Source organism: Scomber japonicus, chromosome 18 (assembly GCF_027409825.1).
Source record: "Scomber japonicus isolate fScoJap1 chromosome 18, fScoJap1.pri, whole genome shotgun sequence".
In the NCBI taxonomy this organism is placed as follows: domain Eukaryota; kingdom Metazoa; phylum Chordata; class Actinopteri; order Scombriformes; family Scombridae; genus Scomber; species Scomber japonicus.
This window is the reverse complement of record NC_070595.1, coordinates 10,729,993-10,745,271: the sequence shown is the minus strand read 5'-3', so window position 1 is coordinate 10,745,271 and position 15,279 is coordinate 10,729,993. Positions and strand designations below refer to the sequence as shown.

At 43.2% G+C, this 15,279-nt stretch overlaps 1 protein-coding gene across 1 annotated transcript; it reads right to left on the bottom strand.

The window, feature by feature from the left end:
• Nucleotides 1-496: 496 nt before the first annotated feature.
• LOC128379211 (myosin-16-like) lies at nt 497-15,091 on the bottom strand. Its single transcript, XM_053338855.1, has 43 exons — nt 14,882-15,091; nt 14,639-14,782; nt 13,871-14,027; nt 13,402-13,429; nt 13,206-13,302; nt 12,868-12,960; nt 12,675-12,738; nt 12,147-12,245; nt 11,678-11,785; nt 11,308-11,442; nt 10,892-10,993; nt 10,636-10,802; nt 10,382-10,552; nt 10,098-10,274; nt 9,597-9,782; nt 8,842-8,929; nt 8,546-8,663; nt 8,026-8,146; nt 7,588-7,724; nt 7,373-7,454; nt 7,099-7,272; nt 6,814-6,894; nt 6,434-6,580; nt 6,146-6,250; nt 5,891-5,977; nt 5,528-5,673; nt 5,226-5,316; nt 4,656-4,712; nt 4,459-4,545; nt 4,113-4,358; nt 3,861-4,006; nt 3,641-3,764; nt 3,316-3,512; nt 3,055-3,187; nt 2,739-2,955; nt 2,503-2,639; nt 2,300-2,403; nt 1,973-2,165; nt 1,677-1,880; nt 1,457-1,582; nt 1,172-1,342; nt 880-1,080; nt 497-694 (listed from the first exon to the last, which is right to left on the bottom strand). Exons 1-43 carry the CDS (start codon nt 15,089-15,091, stop codon nt 497-499), a joined length of 5,856 nt encoding a protein of 1,951 aa, XP_053194830.1.
• Between the last annotated feature and the right edge of the window lie 188 nt (nt 15,092-15,279).

Below are 15,279 nucleotides of genomic sequence, written 5' to 3'. Positions count from 1 at the left end.
CAAAGCACTTTACAGAACCATGAGAGCAAATGTAGTGAGTGACTAGAGACTCCAAAAGCTCCATACCTGACAGTTCCACATCAAATAATACATTCATTGGCTGTAAAGACATACAACACATTCTTAACAAGTAACAGTAACACATACTTAGCGTGCAGGTTGAAATCGACTACGGTTTACGTGTCCAATCCTAACACTACATTGATTAAGACTATTGGTGATGTTAAAGACTCATTTAATAATTTAAGACTTAATAAGGAGCTCTGTCTCTGCCTTTTTAAGACTTCAGGGTGCCTTAGCTCATACTTCCTCAGTTAAGTGTCCCGTGGAGGGCTGAATGGGTGTGTGCGTCACTCTGTGGGAACCAAAAAGGAGAAAAGAGATGATGAGAGTTGGATATTAAATTCTCTGCCTAAACTACAAGTGTGTTTGCATATCCACGCATATATTTAAATGCCTACCTGCAAATGTGTGTGTGTGTGTGTCTCTTCTCTTTCTACTCGTCCTTTCGTCCGGCGGTGGGCTTGGTGACTTGGACGATTTCCACTGAGGTGAAGCCCTTAGTGGCTGAGGCTCGATTCCTGGTCCTCATTTTATTTAGGGCCATCTCTGCAATGTCTGCACGTTCCTCAGCGTCATCCAGCTCATGGACAGTCTTCCTGTATTTAGACAGGCTGCTGTTGGCCTGCTCTTCCTACAGGGACACAGACAAATATCTTCAGTGTGTTCTCTAATAAGTCTGCTTTTGAGGAATTAAAGGAAGTGTGCACATTTTTGATTGACATATTATTTAAATATATTGGATTCATGAGCCAGTTAAGTAGTATAATTAAAGTGTGATGATTTAGCTTGAGCTTTAAAACTAGTCTCATTACTCACAGCTTCCTCTATCTGGCGTTTGTAGGATTTGAGCTTGTTCTGGAGTTTCTCCACCAGCTCCTGCATGCGCTGATTGGTCTTGTGGTCCTCCTCCGTCTGGAAGATCAACTCCTTGAGTCGGCGTTCTCCCTTACGAAGACTTTTCACTGTCTCCACGTGGCGCTTCTGCTCCTGGTCCAGCTCATTCTCCACCTCCTTGATCTAGTGGTAAAGCAGAGGAATCAATACAATATATGGACGTGTGGTATCAGGTATGGTGTCTGTCCATGCCTCAATCAATCCGACTCCTCACCCTGGTTTCCAGTTTCTGGATGGTGCGTTTTCCGGCTTTCAGACCCTGCTGCTCAGCTTCCTCCAGCTTCAGTGTGAGGTCTCTGAGGTTCTGCTCCTGGTACTTCTTGACCTTCTCCAGGTGGGAGCAGCGGTCCTGCTCTTGGCGAAGCTCCTCACACAGCCGCGTCGCCTGCAGGCAGAGCAACATGTGAATGAAACCATTAAAGTAGTTTGTTTTGCCTTTAATGTTTTTTTCTTTTTGAGTCTGATATCAAAATTTTAGGTTGTGTTTCTCTCAGCTTACGTCAGTCACAGCCTTCTTGGCTCTTTCATCAGCAGCGCGAAACTCTGAGATCAGCTCCTCATTCTCACTGGACACTCGGGTGAGGTCAGCTTCCAGTTTTCTCTTCAGGATTGTCAGACTCTGGTTCTAAGACAAGAAAAATAAATCAGATCAGTTTAGATTGATGTGTAGATCCACTAAAGAAAAAGCAAAAAGTCAAGTCTTAAAAGTAGCCACCAACCTGCATGCTAATCTCACTGAACCTCTCTGTGGTGTCCACCAGCTCCTGCTCAATTTGTTTTCGGGCCCTCTCGGATGCCTCCAGGCCCCCCCTCAGCTCCTCCATCTCTGACTGCATGAGGCACAGACGGCGCTCCTGGAGGCTGTACTTCTCCCTCAGCTCCTCATGGTGACGGGCGTCCTCGTCCATCTGCACCTGCAGATCCTGGATGAGGGACACAAAGATGTTTGCTGTAATAATTTCAAACTCCAAAGTAGTTCCTTAATTCATGTCTAAATGGTCAAATAAAATCCTACTTTGATTTGCTGTTGCAGCTTCTTGAGAGTTTTGACCAGCTCCGCATTGTTCCTGTTAGCATGCTCCAGCTGAACCTCCATCTCATTCAGGTCTCCCTCCATCTTCTTCTTCATCCTCAGGGCCTCTGCTCGACCTTTGGCCTCTGTCTCCAGGCTGGCCTGCAGTGACTCCACTGCACGGGCATGGTTCTTTCTAGACACCATAATGACACAGGTAGATGTTATGGGTGTGTGTGTGTGTGTGTGTATTTGTGTGTGTGTGTGTGTGTGTGTATGTGTGTGTGTGTGTGTTTGTTTCTGTATGTAACAGTATGTGTGTTTTCTAACCTGGTGACTTCAAACTCTTCCTCCTTCTCATGGATTCTGCGGTCGATATCGGCCTTGACTTGAGCCAGCTCCAGCTGCACACGCACCAGCTTACCTTCCTCTACCTGGACACACACACACACACACACAATGCTTTTTAGCAACTGGGCTAATGGATAGAAGCAAAAATCCCTTGCTTGCTCCAGCTTTTTGGCTCTTTGTACCTCAAGTGAAGCTTCGGCCTCCTCCAGAGCCATGTGTAGCTCCTCCTTCTCCACTTCCAGTTTCTTCTTGGCCTTCTGCAGCTCGTGGACGCTGCGGCCTCCTTCCCCAAGCTGGTCAACCAACTCCTTGATCTCCTCTGTGAGAAAAGTGGGAGCATTGTCAAGAAAACATGAGCAGATGCTGTAGATCATGACCATGATATTCACGTGTGATATACGTCCTCAGCGCTTCTCACCTGAGAGGATTTTGTTCTCCTTGCGGACAGTCTCTATGTGATCCTGGCTCTCCTCATAGGCCGTCCTCAGCTTGTAGAGCTCCGTCATGTAGGAGCGGCTCTCCTTCTGGCTGTTGTCCAGTTCCAGTTGCAGCTCCTCATTCTTGCAGCTCCACTCGGCAGCCAGCTTGTCAAAAACTCGCTGCTTCTTATCCAGAGCTGCTGCTTCCGCGTTGGACTAGACACACAAACACAGACAAAAGCAGAAGAATGTCATTATGTTTGTTTGATTTTAGATTTTAGATTTGCCTGTATGCATGTGTGTGTGTGTTTTTACCTTCTCCAGATCTATGGTGAGATCCTCCACTTCTCCCGCAAGCCTCTGCTTAACCTTCTCCAGGCTGGCAGCTCTGGCTTGTGCCGCTTCTGCTGCCTCCTCAGCCTCCTGGAGACGCACTGCGAGTTTGCGCCTGGAGGAGAGAGGGAGGAGAGAAACAGAGAGAAAGGAAACTATGAGATTTAAATTAAAAAGTATGTTTTAGTGTCAAAAGAAATCAAACTTTGGGCATACACTTTGCTATATTTCTGCTTGACCTACTTGGTCTCCTCTAGCTCCTCAGTGCGGTGGATGGCGTCCGTCTCATACTTGCTCCTCCAGGAGGTGACATCAGCATTGAGCTTGGACACAAGGCGCTGCAGCTCCCCACGTCCTTCAGACTCCTCCTCAAGCTGCTCCTTGAGCAGGGAGAGGTCATGACGGGCGTTGGCCAGGGCCACCACTGCAGTGTTACGACCCTGCAGGAAGAGAGGGAGGAAAGGAGGCCATCATCTTCTTATAAGAATGTTTTAAAAGCAATGTAAGGTGGCTAATAGAACAGATAGGAAATGTTAAAATTGAGGTTTCGACTGAGTGTCCCTCATACCTTGTTCTCTTCATCCACCTGTCTCTTGAGCTCATCAATCTGCGAGGTGAGTGAAGCCTTCAGCCTGGTCAGCTGGGTCAACTTACTCTGCACATCCTCCAACTCTCTGCTCAGGTCATTTATTCTCCGCTACACACACACACACACACACACACACACACACACAAAAGAAAGAAGATGGAAACAGATCACCTCATGAAACAGTGTTTGTCAAACTCACCCATGTGTGAGATTGTGTGTGTTCCTACCAGTCAGATGGATTTTGGTGGTGCTGAGCTCAGTCTGGTTGCGCTCCATCTCAGTCAAGCGAGCATTGGCCTCTGCCAGACTGTCCTCTAGCTTATGGGCATGGGCATCAGAGTTCATCTGCACATGTAAACACAGACGCAAAAGCAGGAGTGTGTATGAGTTTATATTCATGTGAATTAATTGACATTTTGACACAAGGGTGGCGGTGCAAAATACTTCGTACTTTGGCTTTCTGAGTAGCCTCCATGGTGGCGTTGAGGTCTTCAATCTCAGCCTTCATGCACTGTTTGTCCTTCTCCAGTTTGACTCTCAGCCTGGTCAGGTTCTCCAGCTGCTCGCCCATCTCTGCCATGGCGTCAGAGTTCTTCTTTCTCAGTGCTGCCGCCGTGGCCTCTGACTGGAGCGCTGCCTCCTCCAGCTCCCGCCTCAGCTTCAGCAGGTCCCCCTCTCTCTTCCTGTTCTGCTCGATCTGAGGGTCAGCCACAGATGAGGTTGTGCAGGTTAGAAGGACAAAGGTCATGTTGTTACTCTAAAACTCCAACTGAGTGATGGCCATCAGTCAAATTCACCTGGGCGACAGTAGCTCCTCCTGCCTCTTCCAGCCGATCACTGAGGTCTTCCAGATCTCGTGACAGCTCCGCTCTCTGCTTCTCCACCTGTCAGGATTGACAAAGAGTCAGCTTTAATCTTTAACTGTAATCCCACCTGTCCACCTATTTATACGAAGACACTAAATAGAATAGAATATATAAGACATAATCCATACTTTTCCTCTCATGGCTCTTTCAGCCTCCAGCTCCTCCTCCAGCTCCTCAATGCGGCCCTGTAAGAAATGACATATCACAATCATACATGTTATTGTCTGATTAGTAAACTGGCAGGAAATACACCTTCAAACAATTTTGATGATCAGTTTATGCAGAATTGCTTCTTATCTTTGTTTTCTATGATAGTAAACAAAGCATTTTTGTCATGAGACAAAATAAGATATGTAAAGATGTCAGCTTGGATTCTAGGAACTGTATTGGGAATTTTCACATTTTCTGATATACTTTAGACCAAACTAATAATTGATTCAGAGAAAGAAGATGATGAGAAGAGAAATGATTTACAGATGAATCGAGGATGAAAATATTTGTTAGCTGCCACACTAGTTTATTTAACATCTAAGTGAGGACTTTGAATAAAAATAATTATAAATTTAGCACAACATTTGAATGAATGCCTGATTATTGGCTTCTCCTCATCCTTTAAACACAGCCTTAACCAAAGAAGATGAAAAAAATGAGTGAACTCAGCACTGAATAAAGGAGATGAATGACTAAGAACCACGAACCTGGTGCTCTTTGAGCTTGCGGCTGAGCATGGAGCTGAGAGCTTGTTCGTCCTCCAGCTTTGAGTTCATGTTGTTGATCTCAAAGTCTCTCCTACATGAACACATAGTAACACACACACACACACACACACACACACACACACACACACACACACACACACACACACACACAGCAAGAAATCAGTAAAAGAGAGTGTGTAAAAGAGAGTGAGATATGCACACAGATCTTTAGGTACTGTATGTAGTTTATTTGTACATGTGTGTGTGTGTGGGGGGGGGGGGGGGGGGGGGTTCTTTCTCACTTCTTGATGACCTCCTCCAGATCAATCTTAGCATTCTCCATCTCATTCAAGTTTTCAATGGTCATCTTCAGGTCTCCCTCTGCTTTCCTCCTTGCTTTCTCCACCTCCGCCCTGATTTTCTTCTCCTGCTCCCAGCTGTCCTCCAGCTACACACACACACACACACACACACACACACACACACACACACACACACACACACACACACACACACACACACACATATCCCCACAAACATTAATACACAAGTAAGGCACTACATTCTGCAGCAGGTCTGCTCCTATACCTGCTCCACAGAATTTCAAAAACTCATACAGACAATAAATCTTTCAGGTGTGCCTGTGAAGAGGTAGAGTCACATACCTCATTCACTTGGGTGTTGAGCTTGCTGTTGGTCTTGGTTAGATGATTAACTTTGTCTTCCTCTGTTTGGAGATCCTCCAGAGTTTTCTGATAAAATTAATAGTAAAGTATATATTATTAAACCTTTAATTACTATGCAGTTTAAAATTGAGTGTTTACTGTGCATACTGTACATTTTGTCAAGTGTACGTGTCTGTGTGTGTGTGCGTGTGTGTGTGTGTGTGTGTGTGTGTGTGTGTGTGTGGGTTTGTCTACCTGTTGCAGTTCCTCCAGAGCTCTCTTTTCCTTCTGCAGCTTGGCAATATGGTCGTCTCGCTGGCCCAGGTCACCAGTCAGAGTCCGCACCTTGTAGTCTAGACTCTAAACACACCATTGAATACAGTTCAGTGGTAAAATCTCACATCTAATTTCCTGGATTTGTGTCCATATGTTTCCAGATGTTTCCTCCAGGAAAAGCCAAGAAATGTCTAGTGTAGTGTCTTTCTCTCTCCTTGCGCACAGCTTCTACACTTCCATCCTCTTCTCAGTCATCCTCCCTCATACCTGTTTCTCCTTCTCAGTCTTGGCCAGTGTGGACTCCAGAGACTCAAGATCTCTCTTCAGCTCGTTCAGTTCCACCTCCAGCTGTCTCCTCTGGGAATGAAGGGAGGATGTGTTGCCTTCTTCTTCCTCCAGGCGCTCACGCAGATCCTAAATTCAGTCATTTTAGTCAACACGGGACAGTTAGCAGCTATTTTTAAGACTGTCTAATTTTGGATCAGACATGTGCATGAAACATTTCCTCTGGTCCTCTGCATGCTACAGTAACATTAAACAAATAATTCATTTAGACTGATGTTAACACTACCTCACTGCACTCATCACTGTACAACATCAATTTGATTGTACATAAAAGTGATAAAACGGTATATATAGTATATTACCTGCACTGACTCCTCCAGTTGGACCTTCTGGTGCATCAGTTGGGTGCAGCGCTCCTCAGCATCACCCAGGGTGTCCTGCTCCTGTAGAGGAAATAAGTGAAGTGCGTGTGCATGTCAGTGTGCAGTGTGTCCGTGATTACATGGATGAGATGTTTATCACTGACTCTGACTTGAAAATAGTTTTATGTGCAATTTCTGCATATTGGTGAACTGTTTTATAGAGGATTCCATACCCTGAAAGTACTTCATGAGACATGTATGAACTGTGTGTGGATGTGCACTTACTGCAGCCAGCGCCAGGGCAAGGTCATTCTTCTCCTGTGACAGAGTGACCATCTTCCCCTCCAGAGCTTTGATCTTGCCCTCCAGTTCCTTCACCTTCTCCACAGCCAGTCTGAGCTCCTCCTCCTTGGCCTTGAAGGTCTCCTCCTGACGAGCCACCATCAGCAGAGGCTTCACCTGCAGAAAGCCAGGCAGGAAATAAAATTATTATGATGATGATTTGTTAAGAAAGTAATGCATTGTAATCTGTGTGTGTGTGTGTGTATAGTGCCTTTACCTTAGTGTACAGTTTCCACCAGCCCCAGTAGCGTAACTGAAGGAACTTCCTCACGTTGCGCTGGATGGCCATCAGTGCAATTCTGCATCACACACACACATAACAATGCAGAAACTTACTGCACACAATCATACACTGAAAAGTCATACACTCATAATCATAATTTACTCTCTGATCCAGCACTGTGAAAGAAAAACACCTGTGCACATACTGACCGTCTGTCTACCATCTTCTTAAACTCGATCCTCATGAGAGTTCCTCTGAGATGAGCCTGCAGCATGGTTATGATCTTCGCCAGGCGCTCGTCACGCATGTCCTCCAGCTTAGCCAGGGTGCCCGCACGGAAAAACACCTGAGAGGAGGACAGGAAAGCGCAGACAGGTGAAAGAAGGAAGAAGAGGAGGATTAAGAAGAAGTGGAAAACAAGACAAAAGCAGGATTCAGGTAATTTATCACAAAAAGTGATTGATTCTGTATTAAACCTTCCTATTCTGAGCTTTTAGAAATATTAAATCATGAGCTTCAAGTAAGAGTGATATATTTACAAAATAAACTGATCAAATATAAGCAGAACAAAATTACAAGGTGAGATATAATACACTGACAGAGTATTGTAACACAGAATCACATTTCCTATCATAACAGTGGTGTACCTTGGTGTGGCCGATGCGGTACTCCATACTATCCAGGCCAAGAGAACTTAAGATGAGCTCAGAGGCCTTCTTGTTGTCAACAAATCCCTTGGGGATGACGTTGGGGTTGAGGATATAGTACCTAAGATACATCAGTAGGAGGAACAGAGGGAGGAAAGAGGAATAGGGAGAAGAATGGAGAGAAAAAGGAGGAAATATGGAAAAGCAGGGTAGGATGAAGTGAGATCAGCAGAAAAATGAATATACGTAAAGAAATATAGGTGACAAGAGGGGGGAAATTAACTACAACATTATATTATAACATAGCCTATAATATAATTATAATATAACTACATTATGATATAATTTTGCTACACAGTGTCATAGACAGTGAAGGCCATAAAGATCCTCTGCTTAGGCATCAGATTAAAAAAGGAAGATCTAAACAACAGTGGCCATATATACAGATTTAACATTACTGCAGTTTAATTCAAATGGAGATGATTCATGGAAATCAATATAGAAATAACAGGAGTCAGACCTCTGTTTGAATTCTGGGTACTGTAGTCTGTTGGGGAATCCTTTCCTGCAGATACGGATGCCCTCCAGCACGCCATTACAGGCTAACTGGTGCAGGATCAGCTGGTTGTCTGTCACAGCTTCTCAACAGCAAGGAAAGAGAATGTGATCATAAATACGAATCATTTCCAGTTCATACACGCTCCAAGAATATTTCACCAATGTTTTGACTTGTTGATTACTTGTGGGCTTGACAATACGCCTCAAAAACAAACAATGGCGTCCTTTGACCACAAAGGAAATGTTCCACTCACTGACCTGACTTCTTGAACTCATTGGGCACGATGCAGCGGACAAAGTGAGGAGCAGTGCTTCGCAGGGTGCTCATCAGTTTGTTCAACTGTTCCTGTTGGGGAAAAAATAGCAATAGGAAAAAATTACACCAGTGCGAGCATGTTGTGAGATTTGCAGTGTTGCTATGAAGTGCTAAGAAGCCTGTGTGTGGTTTTAAAGGTGTCTTATCATATATAACACCTTTAAACCACACACAGGCTTATTAGTACTTTTAATAAATATAATAATAATATATTATATCATACTTGTTCCTCACTTTATTTTATTTTTTTTTAGGAGAAGATTGACACAACTTGCATGTCTGTAAAGATAAGGCTACACCTTAGCTTAGCTTAGCTTAACACAAAGACTGAAGACAGAAATAAACAGTAGCTAGCCTGGCTCAGTCCAAAGACAACAACATCCACCAACCAGCATCTCTAAAACTCACTTTTTAACTAGTGACATCTTGTTTATTTGAACTGTATAAAAACAGAAGTGTAAAAACCACAATTTGACATTATATGGGGCTTATGTGCTGGCCATTTGACTCCAATAAGTTACTGCTTGCAGCCAAAATTTTACATTTTATGACAATGTTTTACACTTTTTTGTACAGGTTAGAGAAATGAGCTATAACGTGTTAATTACTGAATTTCACAGGTGCTCTAGATAGATTTTGTCTTCTGTGTGTGCTTTAATGTAGCCTATGTACATGAGTTGAGGTTTGTGTGAGTTACCCTGTAGAAGTTGGAGACAGTTTGGAAGGATGACCCTTTCTTCTGTTTCTTGGTCCCGGCAACGGCCTCCTCCTCTTTGAACAGCAGAGCCAGCAGGTGCATGGAGGACTTCTGGAAGAGTCCCACCACCGTCTCATTCAAAGGGTCTTTGTTCTTCTCTAGCCAGCCAGTGATGTTGTAACCCACCTGTGAGAGGCAAAAACAGGCTTCATTGCACCTATGTACATTAAAGTTACATCTAGTCCTATACATTCAGAGATATCACTGACTTTGTTGAGAGAGATACATACACTTGGGCATTGTACTCTTACATAGATTTAAAGCTGAAATACAGACAATCCATGGATCTTTAAAAAAAAAAAAACTACTTTAACTTTTTAATAGAGCGTTATCTCAATGCAAACCCTCACTTATTCTTCCCCATTACCAGCATTTGTGTATTTACCACCCAGAAACACTTATTTATATGTCAAATGGTCCAACAATAAATCCAGTACTCACAGTCCCGGCATAGTGCACCAGTTCAAAGTGCGCTTCTGGTCCTTTCTTCCCCCCTTTTGGCTTGAGGAAGTTAGGGGACTTTCCAAGGTGGTTGTCATGCAGAGCTGTTTTGAAGGTTATATCTGTTGCCTTTGGAAACACACATTGTTCTTCCAGGATGGAGAAAATACCCATAGGCTGGACAGGAGAAAGAGAGAGAGAGAGGTGGAAAGATGAAAGGTGGTGTCCATATTTGTGCACTCACAGATATCTCTCCATTCTGACTGAGTGTAGTTGAGTCTTACCTTCTCTAGCAGCTCAATGCAGGCCTGCAGGTCCAGGCCAAAGTCAATGAAGACCCATTCAATGCCTTCCTTCTTGTATTCCTCTTGCTCCAGCACAAACATATGATGGTTGAAGAACTGCTGCAGCTTCTCATTGGTGAAGTTGATGCACAGCTGCTCAAAGCTGTTGTGCTGGAGGCAAAATATAGAGATGAGATAACAAATAATGTAACAGAGAGAAAACATCATAATTCACCCTGTTAATTAAATCTCACCTCAAAGATCTCAAACCCAGCGATGTCCAGCACTCCTATGAAGTACTGCCGCTGCATCTTGGTGTCCAGGGTCTTATTGATGCGGGTCACCATCCACTTGAACATGCGGTCATAGATGGCTTTTGCCAGAGCACCGATGGAGTATACACACTGGTCCTGGTTTTGGCCTTTTTAAAAAGTTTAAATATTGTATAAATCATTTTAAACTATGAATGGCTGTATTATTTCAATAATTTAAATAATGGTTTTGCAATACCTTTGGTCACAAACTCATTGCCAACCTTGACCCGAGGGCGTGTTATGCCCTTCTGCAGCTCCCCAGAGTTGATGGCCATGAGGTGGGAGACTTTGTCAGCCACTATAGGAAAGGAAGAGAGGGGACAAAAAATGAAAGAAATGATGTCTTGTAATACATGCTGAAAAAAATGGGTCAGAACATTATGCACAAATGAAGATTGAAATTAATGGGAGGGGGGGGAAATGTAGATGGGTTGCGACACCAGAATAAAAGAGTAGGCTTCATAAGAAATGTCAAAAGAGAGAGAGAAGGGGGGAGAGAGAGAGAGAGAGAGAGATAAAAGGATAGAGAACTAGGTCAGTTGGACAAGAAGGCTCATACATAGATAGTGAGGAAAATCAGAGAGAGAGAGCAAGGTGGGCTCTTTTTTATACCCTCAGTGGAATCCACATCAGCCTGCTCCTCTCTGGCTTTCTGTTTGAACTTCATGTTGCCGAAGTGCATTATGCCTGCAGTCAGCTTGTATAGGCTCATCTTCTCTTCAGGAGTGAAGCCTAGGACATCAAAGGCTTCCTGTGGACACACACAAGCATAAAGAGAGAAGGAGGGAGAGGACAGAAAAGAGAACATCAGCGCCATACTCTGAAGTTACACAAAGAGAGGCAACAGTGCCATCAACAGGCAAATACATTTAGATGACAAATTCCTCATTAGACAAAGAAATATTTATCAGCTTGTAATTTAAAATGAACTCAGCACACATAAAAGTTCTGAATCGAAACATGAGAGAGAACAAGTCTTGACTGACATCAGTGAGCAGCAGCTCCTCCCCATCATCCATGTTGTCCACCATAGTGACTCCCTGACACACCCACACATACTGTTTGGGGTCTGGGCTCAGCAGCAGAGCCTCTGAAACACAGTTTTAACATAATAGCAAGAAAATCCTTATTTGTTGCAGTAAAGGCAAAAACTTGATGATGTTCATTATTAAACAATAAACAATAAGAGCATGATTTGGGCAGTGTTATCAACTGTATTTTAATATTGAAAAGTGTATATTAGGCAATGTTGTATGTTCAAATACCATATTCTATATTGACATTGCTATCCTTCGTAATCTCAAAAAAAGACATTATAACTATAAAAGAAAACATTACATTCATTTGAAAAAATGTTGTTACTTTCTTGTGAATATGTGTTACACTCATTTGCAATAAAAGTTAATTTAATTCTGCATTAATCAGTGGCACAGCAGCTTTATCGGTCTCACCGAGGAGTTCTGGCTTCTTTCCAGACAGGAGCTGGTAGAAGATGTGGTATCCTCTCTCAGCAGCCTGCTGGGAGATCACTCGTGATTTCTCCAGCAGATCTGATCAACACACACGCGGGAAAAGCAACACAGAGACATCAAGACAAACACAGTTTCACGATCTGTCTTAGAGCTATGAAGTGATTGTTTGATTAGTCAATTAAAAAATTAATTGGCAACTATTTTGACAATCAAAAAATCTTTTTTGTTGTTATTTAAAGGAAAGTGCCAAACTTTTACCAGCTTCTCAAATGTGAGGATTTAAAACTTTTAAGTCATACATGATAGAAAGTTGAATATCTTGGATTCTTCACTGTTGATTAGACAAAACAAGTTACTTTAGACTCTAAGAAATTATAATAAGCACTTTTTACAATATTATAATATCTTATTGGCAAAAATAAAATGAATCAATAATGAAAATCATCATTAGTTGCAGCCTGCTCCAAAGTAATGAATCAGTAAAGGAAATAAATAAAATTCACTCACAGGACTCGATGTCGGCACCAGCCAGCTTAGCTGTTGGACCAAAGTGGATGCGGATGAATTTTCCCTAAACCAAAGACAAGATCATCAACATTCTTTTAGTACTGTTGTCATTTTCTGACAATTTTCATCTAATTCTATATGATTATAATTGCGTTCTTCAACATAAGGAAATGTTATGTGTATGTGTCCGTACAAAGCGTGAAGAGTTGTTGTTCCTGATGGTCTTGGCATTGCCAAATGCCTCCAGCACTGGGTTAGCCTGAATGATCTGGTCCTCAAGAGAACCCTAAGAAGAGAAGAGAGGAGAGGAGAGGAGAGGAGAGGAGAAGAAAAGAGAAGAGAAGAGAAGAGAAGAGAAGAGAAGAGAAGAGAAGAGAAGAGAAGAGAAGAGAAGAGAAGAGAAGAGAAGAGAAGAGAGGAGAAGAGAGGAGAAGAGAGGAGAGGAGAGGAGAGGAGACAGATATTTAACTGCTTTATATCTGACAAGAAGAGTAACATGTTAAATGATGTCACACACAAATATACACTTGCCTTGGAGTCTGCGGCTTTGCTCCCAGAGGCTCCCACATTGGCAAAGTACTGGATGACCTTCTTAGTGTTTTCAGTCTTGCCAGCACCAGATTCTCCACTGGAGGCAAAGCACCATAAGCAAATGAGTAATTCATGGTGAGATATGCAGGTTACATGGTATATATCATTTGTTGGGACATTAAAAAAAATTCCTTACGTGATCAGCATAGACTGGTTCTCATGCTCTGTGATGGTAGGACGTAAAGCAGGCAGGAGAGGAGAGAAACAAAGTGTGAGAGAGACGAGAATAATTACTGATGATTTCCCTGTGAGCAGTTCAGAGGCTTGTTGATGTTCTCTGTCAGCAGTGCGAACAACACAGACAGCTGTCAGCTCTCCCCTGATGCCACATAATGGCCTCAAAGTGTTTTTCTACTCCCCGAACAAATCATAACACGCCACACTGATTACGCACCTCCAGCAACTGCCTCACTCCATCTTTCCACATACAACAGTGGAATGACTTTCAAGCAACAGGTCTCCAGGAGGGTTATCCCAAATCACTACATACCTCTTGCATGCTTATGTCTTTCTCCCTCCCACATCACCCATCATTGCCTGTTCCTCATTACTCCGAAACTCCCATTTTATTCCCAACAGCACTTTCGCCCCCCTCTTCTCCTCACCCATTAACATGTCGTGGTAGGCGTTGTCAGAGATGGAGAAAAGGTGAGGAGGAACTTCGTTGCGTTTCTTCCCCTTGTATATCTGGGCCACTTTAGCACCGTAGATGGGCAGCCATTTGTATGGGTTGATCGTCACGCAGAAGAGGCCCGAGTAGGTCTAGAAGTATGGGAGAGAATGTTAAAAATGGTTTGAAGGGTGTGGATCAACATTTGTGGGCACAAATCTGGTTCATCACAAACAACTTTACCCTTCCACCATTTATGTTCTCTTTCCCATCTATCCCATGCATTAAAATGAAACAATAGATCTGAGATCTAGAGGCACTTTTAAGGGAATGGTTTAATAAGAAGGAGGAGAAGAAGAAGAAGAAAAGCGTAGTCAAAATCAAAGCAGCAGAGTAATGCAACTCAATACCTTCTTTTTATTCTACTCTGCCTGCCTGTTAAACGCCTAAACTGTTTAAACTCCACATTTCCAGTTTGTAATCCCGGCTTCTGTTATAAATTGATAGTCTCGAAGCCCAAACTGAGATAACCCTAATTACATCACCATGACATCATCAAGGTTACTTCTGTACCATTGTACAACTGCTTAGTACACAGGCTTAGTAGTACTCCCCATGATGAATAGATGTATCTTTATATGTAAAATATGTGGAGTGTACCTTTAAGAACCTATAGAGAGCCTTACTGGGCTTTGTGAATATGGTTCTCAGTTAGCGTTTGAAAGTGCTGTGGGTTCTTCAGTGTTATAGGCAACATGCTTACATAGATCCTCATGCTGACGTAGCGACTGCGCAGGTTTTCCAAGACGCTGGCCTCATTGAGGAAAGTGAGGTCAGCCATGTCATTGGCTTGATAGAACTTGGGAGGATTCATTTGATGAATGTCATCCCTCTTTACTGACACCGTCTATAAGAAAAGAAACAATAATAACTCAAGTCATTTGCATTTTATAGATGTAAAATGATCCTGAATGTTTAACATACAGCTTCAATGTGACAATCTTACAGTGTTCTTGGTGGTCTTGACGGTGACTTTGTCCCCATCTTCAGACTGAATCTCCCCAGCAATGAAAGCCTCCTTCTCATCTTTGATCCAGCAGGAGCGTTTGATGTCGTATGGCTTATTCACAGCATCCAGTCGCTCCTTCTCTGTGGGTACCAGGAACGGCATGGGGTCCACATCATCCCCGCACTCCCCTTTATACGCACCCGGCATGGCTGCTGCTGCTGCTGCTGCCACCAACAAACACTCGACCAAATGACTGACCACCTCACAACTGGCTGCTACAGAGAGAAGCTGAGCAGTGGAGAGGAACCAGAAATGAAGATGTTAATAGTGATGAGAAGACTGACAATAGTATTATCAACAGGATCAAATGTTTGACTCAAGCACATACTCACCAA